The 12,560-nt window shown below is 48.9% G+C and overlaps 1 protein-coding gene across 1 annotated transcript in view; it reads right to left on the bottom strand.

Moving 5' to 3' along the window:
- LOC134958740 (protein kinase C delta type-like) overlaps window positions 1–12,560 on the bottom strand; it is a 42,026-nt gene that overhangs the window by 579 nt on the left and 28,887 nt on the right. Inside the window, exon 7 of the mRNA XM_063941487.1 lies at window positions 101–223. Coding sequence (XP_063797557.1) covers window positions 101–223 — 123 coding nt within the window. The remainder of the gene's footprint in view (window positions 1–100; window positions 224–12,560) is intronic.

Raw genomic sequence — 12,560 nt, 5'->3', positions numbered from 1 at the left:
GACATGCTGCTGGCGGACAGTGTTCCAGAAAACGGGGGCATGACGGCCCTGTTTCCTGGGTATTCTGAAGCCAGAGGCTGCGCCCTGCGTCCTCATTTACCTCGTCAATGATGTTCCTGACTTCAGTGCCTGGTCCAAAAGATCTTCCATTGACCATTTTGCTGAGAATGATGCCAAAGCAAAACCAATCATGACCGATAGCTCTCTCTTCGCGAAAACGTACCTACCGGAAAGAAGAGAGACAGACAGTCATTACCAGGCTTTTACTAATAACTTTTTCCATTTTTACTTTTCTAATTACGGGGACAAACACAAGATTTCTATTTTCTGGGTGGAGGATACATACATACATACATATATATATATATATATATATATATCCAGAAAGTCCACACTCACTGCTCCAATTTGCAACCTGGGCGGTGCTCCATAAGAGATTCACAAGAAATCCAAAAATATATCCGAAAAAAGATACAGGCACTCACCACTTCCTTGATGATGAAAACTTTATTGGTGTGTCTCACATAGAGACAGTTAACAGCATGTCAGCAATAGGTGTCAACGTTTCGGCTCCATCTGAGCCTTTTTCAAGACTAACAAGATTTCTCTGACGTCCTAGTGGATGCTGGGGACTCCGTCAGGACCATGGGGAATAGCGGCTCCGCAGGAGACAGGGCACAAAAGTAAAAGCTTTAGGATCAGGTGGTGTGCACTGGCTCCTCCCCCTATGACCCTCCTCCAAGCCTCAGTTAGATTTTTGTGCCCGGCCGAGAAGGGTGCAATCTAGATGGCTCTCCTAAAGAGCTGCTTAGAGTAAAAGTTTGTTAGGTTTTTTATTTTCAGTGAGTCCTGCTGGCAACAGGCTCACTGCTACGAGGGACTTAGGGGAGAGAAGTGAACTCACCTGCGTGCAGGATGGATTGGCTTCTTAGGCTACTGGACACCATTAGCTCCAGAGGGAGTCGGAACACAGGTCTCACCCTGGGGTTCGTCCCGGAGCCGCGCCGCCGACCCCCTTGCAGATGCCGAAAAGTGAAGAGGTCCAGAAACCGGCGGCAGAAGACTTTTCAGTCTTCATAAGGTAGCGCACAGCACTGCAGCTGTGCGCCATTGTTGTCAGCACACTTCATAGCAGCGGTCACTGAGGGTGCAGGGCGCTGGGGGGGGCGCCCTGGGCAGCAATGATAGTACCTTATTCTGGCTAAAAATACATCACATATAGCCCCTGGGGGCTATATGGATGTATTTAACCCCTGCCAGGTCTCAGAAAAACGGGAGAAGAAGCCCGCCGAAAAGGGGGCGGGGCCTATTCTCCTCAGCACACAGCGCCATTTTCCCTCACAGAAATGCTGGTGGGAAGGCTCCCAGGCTCTCCCCTGCACTGCACTACAGAAACAGGGTTAAAACAGAGAGGGGGGGCACTTATTTGGCGATATGACTATAAATGATGGTATAAGGGAAAAAATAAGAATTTACTTACCGATAATTCTATTTCTCGGAGTCCGTAGTGGATGCTGGGGTTCCTGAAAGGACCATGGGGAATAGCGGCTCCGCAGGAGACAGGGCACAAAAAGTAAAGCTTTTCCAGATCAGGTGGTGTGCACTGGCTCCTCCCCCTATGACCCTCCTCCAGACTCCAGTTAGGTACTGTGCCCGGACGAGCGTACACAATAAGGGAGGATTTTGAATCCCGGGTAAGACTCATACCAGCCACACCAATCACACCGTACAACTTGTGATCTAAACCCAGTTAACAGTATGATAACAGAGGAGCCTCTGAAAGATGGCTCCCTAAACAATAACCCGAATTAGTTAACAATAACTATGTACAAGTATTGCAGATAATCCGCACTTGGGATGGGCGCCCAGCATCCACTACGGACTCCGAGAAATAGAATTATCGGTAAGTAAATTCTTATTTTCTCTATCGTCCTAGTGGATGCTGGGGTTCCTGAAAGGACCATGGGGATTATACCAAAGCTCCCAAACGGGCGGGAGAGTGCGGATGACTCTGCAGCACCGAATGAGAGAACTCCAGGTCCTCCTTTGCCAGGGTATCAAATTTGTAGAATTTTACAAACGTGTTCTCCCCTGACCACGTAGCTGCTCGGCAGAGTTGTAATGCCGAGACCCCTCGGGCAGCCGCCCAAGATGAGCCCACCTTCCTTGTGGAATGGGCCTTAACAGATTTAGGCTGTGGCAGGCCTGCCACAGAATGTGCAAGTTGAATTGTGTTACAAATCCAACGAGCAATCGACTGCTTAGAAGCAGGCGCACCCAACTTGTTGGGTGCATACAGTATAAACAGCGAGTCAGATTTTCTGACTCCAGCCGTCCTTGAAATGTATATTTTTAAAGCTCTGACAACGTCCAACAACTTGGAGTCCTCCAAGTCGCTTGTAGCCGCAGGCACTACAATAGGCTGGTTCAGGTGAAACGCTGATACCACCTTAGGGAGAAAATGCGGACGCGTCCGCAGCTCTGCCCTATCCGAATGGAAAATTAAATAAGGGCTTTTATAAGATAAAGCCGCCAGTTCAGATACTCTCCTGGCGGACGCCAGGGCCAGTAACATAGTCACTTTCCATGTGAGATATTTCAAATCCACATTTTTTAGTGGTTCAAACCAATGGGATTTGAGGAAATCTAAAACTACATTTAGATCCCACGGTGCCACCGGAGGCACCACAGGAGGCTGTATATGCAGTACTCCTTTGACAAAAGTCTGGACCTCAGGAACTGAGGCCAATTCTTTTTGGAAGAATATTGACAGGGCCGAAATTTGAACCTTAATAGATCCCAATTTGAGACCCATAGACAATCCTGATTGCAGGAAATGTAGGAAACGACCCAGTTGAAATTCCTCCGTCGGAGCACTCCGATCCTCGCACCACGCAACATATTTCCACCAAATGCGGTGATAATGCTTCGCGGTGACTTCCTTTCTTGCCTTAATCAAGGTAGGAATGACTTCTTCTGGAATGCCTTTTCCTTTTAGGATCTGGCGTTCAACCGCCATGCCGTCAAACGCAGCCGCGGTAAGTCTTGGAATAGACACGGTCCCTGCTGAAGCAGGTCCTGTCTTAGAGGTAGAGGCCACGGATCGTCCGTGACCATCTCTTGAAGTTCCGGGTACCAAGACCTTCTTGGCCAATCCGGAGCCACTAGTATCGTTCTTACTCCGCTTTGCTGTATGATTCTCAATACCTTTGGTATGAGAGGCAGAGGAGGAAACACATACACCGACTGGTACACCCAAGGTGTTACCAGCGCGTCCACAGCTATTGCCTGCGGATCTCTTGACCTGGCGCAATACCTGTCCAGTTTTTTGTTGAGGCGAGACGCCATCATGTCCACCATTGGTCTTTCCCAACGGTTTATTAGCTTGTGGAAAACTTCTGGATGAAGTCCCCACTCTCCCGGGTGAAGATCGTGTCTGCTGAGGAAGTCTGCTTCCCAGTTGTCCACTCCCGGGATGAACACTGCTGACAGTGCTATCACGTGATTCTCCGCCCAGCGAAGGATCCTGGCAGCTTCTGCCATTGCACTCCTGCTTCTTGTGCCGCCCTGTCTGTTTACATGGGCGACTGCCGTGATGTTGTCCGACTGGATCAACACCGGTCTTCCTTGAAGCAGAGGTTCCGCCTGGCTTAGAGCATTGTAGATTGCTCTTAGTTCCAGAATGTTTATGTGAAGAGACTTTTCCAGGCTCGACCACACTCCCTGGAAGTTTCTTCCTTGTGTGACTGCTCCCCAGCCTCTCAGGCTGGCGTCCGTGGTCACCAGGATCCAATCCTGTATGCCGAATCTGCGGCCCTCCAATAGATGAGCCCTCTGCAACCACCACAGAAGAGATACCCTTGTCCTTGGAGACAGGGTTATCCGCAGGTGCATCTGAAGATGCGTGCATTGATGTACAGACACCTTTCCTGGTTTTAGGAGATTCCTGACCAGGTCGGATAACTCCTTGGCTTTTTCCTCGGGAAGAAAAACCTTTTTCTGAACCGTGTCCAGAATCATCCCTAGGAACAGCAGACGAGTTGTCGGCATTAATTGGGATTTTGGAATATTCAGAATCCATCCGTGCTGCTTTAGCACCTCTTGAGATATTGCTAATCCCATCTCTAGCTGTTCTCTGGACCTTGCCCTTATTAGGAGATCGTCCAAGTATGGGATAATTAATACGCCTTTTCTTCGAAGAAGAATCATCATCTCGGCCATTACCTTTGTAAAGATCCGAGGTGCCGTGGACAAACCAAACGGCAGCGTCTGAAACTGATAGTGACAGTTTTGTACAACGAACCTGAGGTACCCCTGGTGTGAGGGGTAAATTGGAACGTGGAGATACGCATCCTTGATGTCCAAGGATACCATAAAGTCCCCTTCTTCCAGGTTCGCTATCACTGCTCTGAGTGACTCCATCTTGAACTTGAACTTCTTTATGTACAGGTTCAAGGACTTCAGATTTAGAATAGGCCTTACCGAGCCATCCGGCTTCGGTACCACAAATAGAGTGGAATAATACCCCTTCCCTTGTTGTAGAAGAGGTACCTTGACTATCACCTGCTGAGAGTACAGCTTGTGAATGGCTTCCAAAACCGTCTCCCTTTCGGAAGGGGACGTTGGTAAAGCAGACTTCAGGAAACGGCGAGGTGGATCTGTCTCTAATTCCAACCTGTACCCCTGAGATATTATCTGCAGGATCCAGGGATCTACCTGCGAGTGAGCCCACTGCGCGCTGTAATTTTTGAGACGACCTCCCACCGTCCCCGAGTCCGCTTGAGAAGCCCCAGCGTCATGCTGAGGCTTTTGTAGAAGCCGGGGAGGGCTTCTGTTCCTGGGAAGGAGCTGCCTGTTGCTGTTTCTTCCCTCGACCTCTGCCTCGTGGCAGATATGAATAGCCCTTTGCTCTCTTATTTTTAAAGGAACGAAAGGGCTGCGGTTGAAAAGTCGGTGCCTTTTTCTGTTGGGGAGTGACTTGAGGTAGAAAGGTGGATTTCCCGGCTGTAGCCGTGGCCACCAAATCTGATAGACCGACTCCAAATAACTCCTCCCCTTTATACGGCAAAACTTCCATATGCCGTTTTGAATCCGCATCGCCTGTCCACTGTCGCGTCCATAAAGCTCTTCTGGCCGAAATGGACATAGCACTTACCCGTGATGCCAGTGTGCAGATATCCCTCTGTGCATCACGCATATAAAGAAATGCATCCTTTATTTGTTCTAACGACAGTAAAATATTGTCCCTGTCCAGGGTATCAATATTTTCAATCAGGGACTCTGACCAAACTACCCCAGCACTGCACATCCAGGCAGTCGCTATAGCTGGTCGTAGTATAACACCTGCATGTGTGTATATACTTTTTTGGATATTTTCCATCCTCCTATCTGATGGATCTTTAAGTGCGGCCGTCTCAGGAGAAGGTAACGCCACTTGTTTTGATAAGCGTGTTAGCGCCTTGTCCACCCTAGGAGGTGTTTCCCAGCGCTCCCTAACCTCTGGCGGGAAAAGGTATAATGCCAATAATTTCTTTGAAATTATCAGCTTTTTATCAGGGGCAACCCACGCTTCATCACACACGTCATTTAATTCTTCTGATTCAGGAAAAACTATAGGTAGTTTTTTCACACCCCACATAATACCCTGTTTAGTGGTACCTGTAGTATCAGCTAAATGTAACGCCTCCTTCATTGCCAAAATCATATAACGTGTGGCCTTACTGGAAAATACGGTTGATTCGTCACCGTCACCACTGGAATCAGTGCCTGTGTCTGGGTCTGTGTCGACCGACTGAGGCAAAGGGCGTTTTACAGCCCCTGACGGTGTTTGAGGCGCCTGGACAGGCACTAATTGATTGTCCGGCCGCCTCATGTCGTCAAACGACTGCTTTAGCGTGTTGACACTATCCCGTAATTCCATAAATAAAGGCATCCATTCTGGTGTCGACCCCCTAGGAGGTGACATCCCCATATTTGGCAATTGCTCCGCCTCCACACCAATATCGTCCTCATACATGTCGACACACACGTACCGACACACAGCAGACACACAGGGAATGCTCTAAACGAAGACAGGACCCACTAGCCCTTTGGGGAGACAGAGGGAGAGTCTGCCAGCACACACCAAAAAGCGCTATATATGACAGGGATAGCCTTATAATAAGTGCTCCCTTATAGCTGCTTTATATATATCAAGATATTGCCATTAAATTTGCCCCCCCTCTCTGTTTTACCCTGTTTCTGTAGTGCAGTGCAGGGGAGAGACCTGGGAGCCGTCTTGACCAGCGGAGCTGTGAGAGGAAATGGCGCCGTGTGCTGAGGAGATAGGCCCCGCCCCTTTTTCGGTGGGCTCGTCTCCCGCTATTTTGTGAATACAGGCAGGGGTTAAATATCTCCATATAGCCTCTGGGGGCTATATGTGAGGTATTTTTAGCCTTTATATAGGTTTACATTTGCCTCCCAGGGCGCCCCCCCCCAGCGCCCTGCACCCTCAGTGACTGCGTGTGAAGTGTGCTGAGAGGAAAATGGCGCACAGCTGCAGTGCTGTGCGCTACCTTTAGAAGACTGCAGGAGTCTTCAGCCGCCGATTCTGGACCTCTTCTTACTTCAGCATCTGCAAGGGGGCCGGCGGCGCGGCTCCGGTGACCATCCAGGCTGTACCTGTGATCGTCCCTCTGGAGCTGATGTCCAGTAGCCAAGAAGCCAATCCATCCTGCACGCAGGTGAGTTCACTTCTTCTCCCCTCTGTCCCTCGTTGCAGTGATCCTGTTGCCAGCAGGAATCACTGTAAAATAAAAAACCTAAGCTAAACTTTCTCTAAGCAGCTCTTTATGAGAGCCACCTAGAATTGCACCCTTCTCGGCCGGGCACAAAAATCTAACTGGAGTCTGGAGGAGGGTCATAGGGGGAGGAGCCAGTGCACACCACCTGATCTGGAAAAGCTTTACTTTTTGTGCCCTGTCTCCTGCGGAGCCGCTATTCCCCATGGTCCTTTCAGGAACCCCAGCATCCACTAGGACGATAGAGAAACACTTATATAAAGGTTGTCCCTGTATAATTATAGCGTTTTTGGTGTGTGCTGGCAAACTCTCCCTCTGTCTCCCCAAAGGGCTAGTGGGGTCCTGTCCTCTATCAGAGCATTCCCTGTGTGTGTGCTGTGTGTCGGTACGTGTGTGTCGACATGTATGAGGACGATGTTGGTGAGGAGGCGGAGCAATTGCCTGTAATGGTGATGTCACTCTCTAGGGAGTCGACACCGGAATGGATGGCTTATTTAAGGAATTACGTGATAATGTCAACACGCTGCAAGGTCGGTTGACGACATGAGACGGCCGGCAAACCAATTAGTACCTGTCCAGGCGTCTCAAACACCGTCAGGGGCGTTAAAACGTCCTTTTACCTCAGTCGGTCGACACAGACACGGACACTGACTCCAGTGTCGACGGTGAAGAAACAAACGTATTTTCCTTTAGGGCCACACGTTACTTGTTAAGGGCAATGAAGGAGGTGTTACATATTTCTGATACTACAAGTACCACAAAAAAGGGTATTATGTGGAGTGTGAAAAAACTACCTGTAGTTTTTCCTGAATCAGATAAATTAAATGAAGTGTGTGATGATGCGTGGGTTTCCCCCGATAGAAAATTATTGGCGGTATACCCTTTCCCGCCAGAAGTTAGGGCGCGTTGGGAAACACCCCTTAGGGTGGATAAGGCGCTCACACGCTTATCAAAACAAGTGGCGGTACCGTCTCCAGATAGGGCCGCCCTCAAGGAGCCAGCTGATAGGAGGCTGGAAAATATCCTAAAAAGTATATACACACATACTGGTGTTATACTGCGACCAGCGATCGCCTCAGCCTGGATGTGCAGCGCTGGGGTGGCTTGGTCGGATTCCCTGACTGAAAATATTGATACCCTTGACAGGGACAGTATTTTATTGACTATAGAGCATTTAAAGGATGCATTTCTATATATGCGAGATGCACAGAGGGATATTTGCACTCTGGCATCAAGAGTAAGTGCGATGTCCATATCTGCCAGAAGTTGTTTATGGACACGACAGTGGTCAGGTGATGCAGATTCCAAACGGCACATGGAAGTATTGCCGTATAAAGGAGAAAAAGACAACGTCTTTTCAGCCTCAGTCCTTTCGTCCCCATAAGGGCAAGCGGGCAAAAGGCCAGTCATATCTGCCATGGGATAGAGGAAAGGGAAGAAGACTGCAGCAGGCAGCCCATTCCCAGAAACAGAAGCCCTCCACCGCTTCTGCCAAGTCCTCAGCATGACGCTGGGGCCGTACAAGCGGACTCGGGTGCGGTGGGGGGGGGGTCGTCTCAAGAGTTTCAGCACGCAGTGGGCTCACTCGCAAGTGGACCCCTGGATCCTACAAGTAGTATCCCAGGGGTACAGATTGGAAATTCGAGACGTCTCCCCCTCGCAGGTTCCTGAAGTCTGCTTTACCAACGTCTCCCTCCGACAGGGAGGCAGTAGTGGAAACAATTCACAAGCTGTATTCCCAGCAGGTGATAATCAAAGTACCCCTCCTACAACAAGGAAAGGGGTATTATTCCACACTATATTGTGGTACTGAAGCCAGACGGCCCGGTGAGACCTATTCTAAATCTGAAATAGTTGAACACTTACATACAAAGGTTCAAATCAAGATGGAGTCACTCAGAGCAGTGATAGCGAACCAGGAAGAAGGGGACTATATGGTGTCCCGGGACATCAGGGATGCTTACCTCCATGTCCCAATTTGCCCTTCTCACCAAGGGTACCTCAGGTTCGTGGTACAGAACTGTCACTATCAGTTTCAGATGCTGCCGGTTGGATTGTCCACGGCACCCCGGGTCCTTACCAAGGTAATGGCCGAAATGATGATTCTTCTTCAAAGAAAATGGACGATCTCCTGATAGGGGCAAGGTCCAGAGAACAGTTGGAGGTCGGAGTAGCACTATCTCAAGTAGTTCTACGACAGCACGGGTGGATTCTAAATATTCCAAAACCGCAGCTGTTTCCGACGACACGTCTGCTGTTCCTAGGGATGATTCTGGACACAGTCCAGAAAAAGGTGTTTCTCCCGGAGAAGAAAGCCAGGGAGTTATCCGAGCTAGTCAGGAACCTCCTAAAACCAGGAAAAGTGTCAGTGCATCATTGCACAAGGGTCCTGGGAAAAATGGTGGCTTCTTACGAAGCGATTCCATTCGGTAGATTTCACGCAAGAACTTTTCAGTGGGATCTGCTGGAAAAATGGTCCGGATCGCATCTTCAGATGCATCAGCGGATAACCCTGTCTCCAAGGACAAGGGTGTTTCTTCTGCGGTGGCTGCAGAGTGCTCATCTACTAAAGGGCCGCAGACTCGGCATTCAGGACTGGGTCCTGGTGACCACGGATGCCAGCCTGAGAGGCTGGGGAGCAGTCACACAGGGAAAAAATTTCCAGGGAGTGTGATCAAGTCTGAAGACTTCTCTCCACATAAATATACTGGAGCTAAGGGCAATTTACAATGTTCTAAGCTTAGCAAGACCTCTGCTTCAAGGTCAGCCGGTATTGATCCAGTGGGACAACATCACGGCAGTCGCCCACGTAAACAGACAGGGCGGCACAAGAAGCAGGAGGGCAATGGCAGAAACTGCAAGGATTCTTCGCTGGGCGAAAAATCATGTGATAGCACTGTCAGCAGTGTTCATTCCGGGAGTGGACAACTGGGAAGCAGACTTCCTCAGCAGGCACGACCTCCACCCGGGAGAGTGGGGACTTCATCGGGAAGTATTCCACATGATTGTGAACCGTTGGGAAAGACCAAAGGTGGACATGATGGCGTCCCGCCTGAACAAAAAACTGGACAGGTATTGCGCCAGGTCAAGAGACCCTCAAGCAATATCTGTGGACGTTCTGGTAACACCGTGGGTGTACCAGTCGGTGTATGTGTTCCCTCCTCTGCTTCTCATAACCAAGGTACTGAGAATTATAAGACGTAGAGGAGTAAGAACTATACTCGTGGCTCCGGATTGGCCAAGAAGGACGTGGCACCCGGAACTTCAAGAAATGCTCACAGAGGACTCATGGCCTCTGCCGCTAAGAAGGGACTTGCTTCAGCAAGTACCAGGTCTGTTCTAAGACTTACCGCGGCTGCGTTTGACGGCATGGCGGTGGAACGCCAGATCCTAAGGGAAAAAGGCATTCCGGAAGAGGTCATTCCTACCCTGGTCAAAGCCAGGAAGGAGGTGACCGCAAAACATTATCACCACATGTGGCGAAAATATGTTGCGTGGTGTGAGGCCAGGAAGGCCCCACAAAGAAATTTCAACTCGGTCGATTCCTGCATTTCCTGCAAACAGGAGTGTCTATGGGCCTCAAATTGGGGTCCATTAAGGTTCAAATTTCGGCCCTGTAAATTTTCTTCCAGAAAGAATTGGCTTCAGTTCCTGAAGTCCAGAAGTTTGTCAAGGGAGTATTGCATATACAACCCCCTTTTTGTGCCTCCAGTGGCACTGTGGGATCTCAACGTAGTTCTGGGATTCCTCAAATCACATTTTAAACCGCTCAAATCTGTGGATTTGAAATATCTCACATGGAAAGTGACCATGCTGTTGGCCCTGGCCTCGGCCAGGCGAGTGTCAGAATTTGCGGCTTTGTCTCACAAAAGCCATATCTGATTGTCCATTCGGACAGGGCAGAACTGCGGACTCGTCCCCAGTTTCTTCCTAAGGTGGTGTCAGCGTTTCACCTGAACCAGCTTATTGTGGTACCTGCGGCTACTAGGGACTTGGAGGACTCCAAGTTGCTAGATGTTGTCAGGGCCCTGAAAATATAGGTTTCCAGGACGGCTGGAGTCAGGAAAACTGACTCGCTGTTATCCTGTATGCACCCAACAAACTGGGTGCTCTTGCTTCTAAGCAGACGATTGCTCGTTGGATTTGTAGCACATTTCAACTTGCACATTCTGTGGCAGGCCTGCCACAGCCTAAATCTGTCAAGGCCCATTCCACAAGGAAGGTGGGCTCATCCTGGGCGGCTGCCCGAGGGGTCTCGGCATTACAACTCTGCCGAGCAGCTACGTGGTCGGGGGAGAACACGTTTGTAAAATTCTACAAATTTGATACCCTGGCTAAAGAGGACCTGGAGTTCTCTCATTCGGTGCTGCAGAGTCATCCGCACTCTCCCGCCCGTTTGGGAGCTTTGGTATAATCCCCATGGTCCTGACGGAGTCCCCAGCATCCACTAGGACGTCAGAGAAAATAGGATTTTACTTACCGATAAATCTATTTCTCGTAGTCCGTAGTGGATGCTGGGCGCCCATCCCAAGTGCGGATTGTCTGCAATACTTGTACATAGTTATTGTTACAAAAATCGGGTTATTATTGTTGTGAGCCATCTTTTCAGAGGCTCCGCTGTTATCATGCTGTTAACTGGGTTCAGATCACAGGTTGTACAGTGTGATTGGTGTGGCTGGTAGGAGTCTTACCCGGGATTCAAAATCCTTCCTTATTGTGTACGCTCGTCCGGGCACAGTATCCTAACTGAGGCTTGGAGGAGGGTCATAGGGGGAGGAGCCAGTGCACACCACCTGATCCTAAAGCTTTTACTTTTGTGCCCTGTCTCCTGCGGAGCCGCTATTCCCCATGGTCCTGACGGAGTCCCCAGCATCCACTACGGACTACGAGAAATAGATTTATCGGTAAGTAAAATCTTATTTACAGCAGGTTCTCACCCAGCAGCCCATGACACACAATGAACCCTGGAGCACTTTTATAGCAGAGGCATATCACAAACCCCGCCCATCAATCATCCAACAGGAAATAACAAAAAACACTGGTATTCAAGTGTTTAACATGTGTAATCAAGGATACATGTGCAGCCAATCGAATGTCCTATAACATCAACTAATTACACAACATGTGAACACAATCACAACCATTTAAGAACAACCGATAGCGGCTGATAGTCGCGTTACCGGAAGTGTTGTGCGTTCCATTGTCAGTGGAACGCACACGTCTATCCGGCGGAAGTGGATTTAGCAGACGTGAGGCAGTTACGACAACGAGAGGCTAAATGGATATATGAGCTGGACACTCTGACACCACGGGGCCTAAATGAGGCAAATCCATTCAATGTTTTTCTTGGATAGGGCTATGACTAGACTTTTTTAATATCCGTACTTTTCATAATGTATGTTCACAATTATGTGTGTTGTCTTGTTTGTGATTTTCTTGTCTTTTGTGTTGGTGATCACTCTGGTTCACCTAGTGGCAGAGGCAATATCACACACCCAATACGGTCCCCATTTAGTCCTGGGTTCCATTTATATCCATATTATGTGTTTTAAACTTCTATTACACATTTCTCAGCTAAGCTGTATAAGTTATTATGAATTATTCTATATATATGTATAAAGGCGAGAATGTGTGGTTCTGGAGCCGAAACGTCGACACCTTTTGCTGACATGCTGTTAACTGTCTCTATGTGAGACACACCAATAAAGTTTTCATCATCAAGGAAGTGGTGAGTGCCTGTATCTTTTTTCGTATATATATATATATATATATATATATACA

The sequence above is a fragment of the Pseudophryne corroboree genome, chromosome 9 (genome assembly GCF_028390025.1).
Source record: "Pseudophryne corroboree isolate aPseCor3 chromosome 9, aPseCor3.hap2, whole genome shotgun sequence".
Classification (NCBI taxonomy): domain Eukaryota; kingdom Metazoa; phylum Chordata; class Amphibia; order Anura; family Myobatrachidae; genus Pseudophryne; species Pseudophryne corroboree.
Note: the sequence above shows the minus strand (reverse complement) of the source record. Positions and strands in the feature narration are given on the sequence as shown.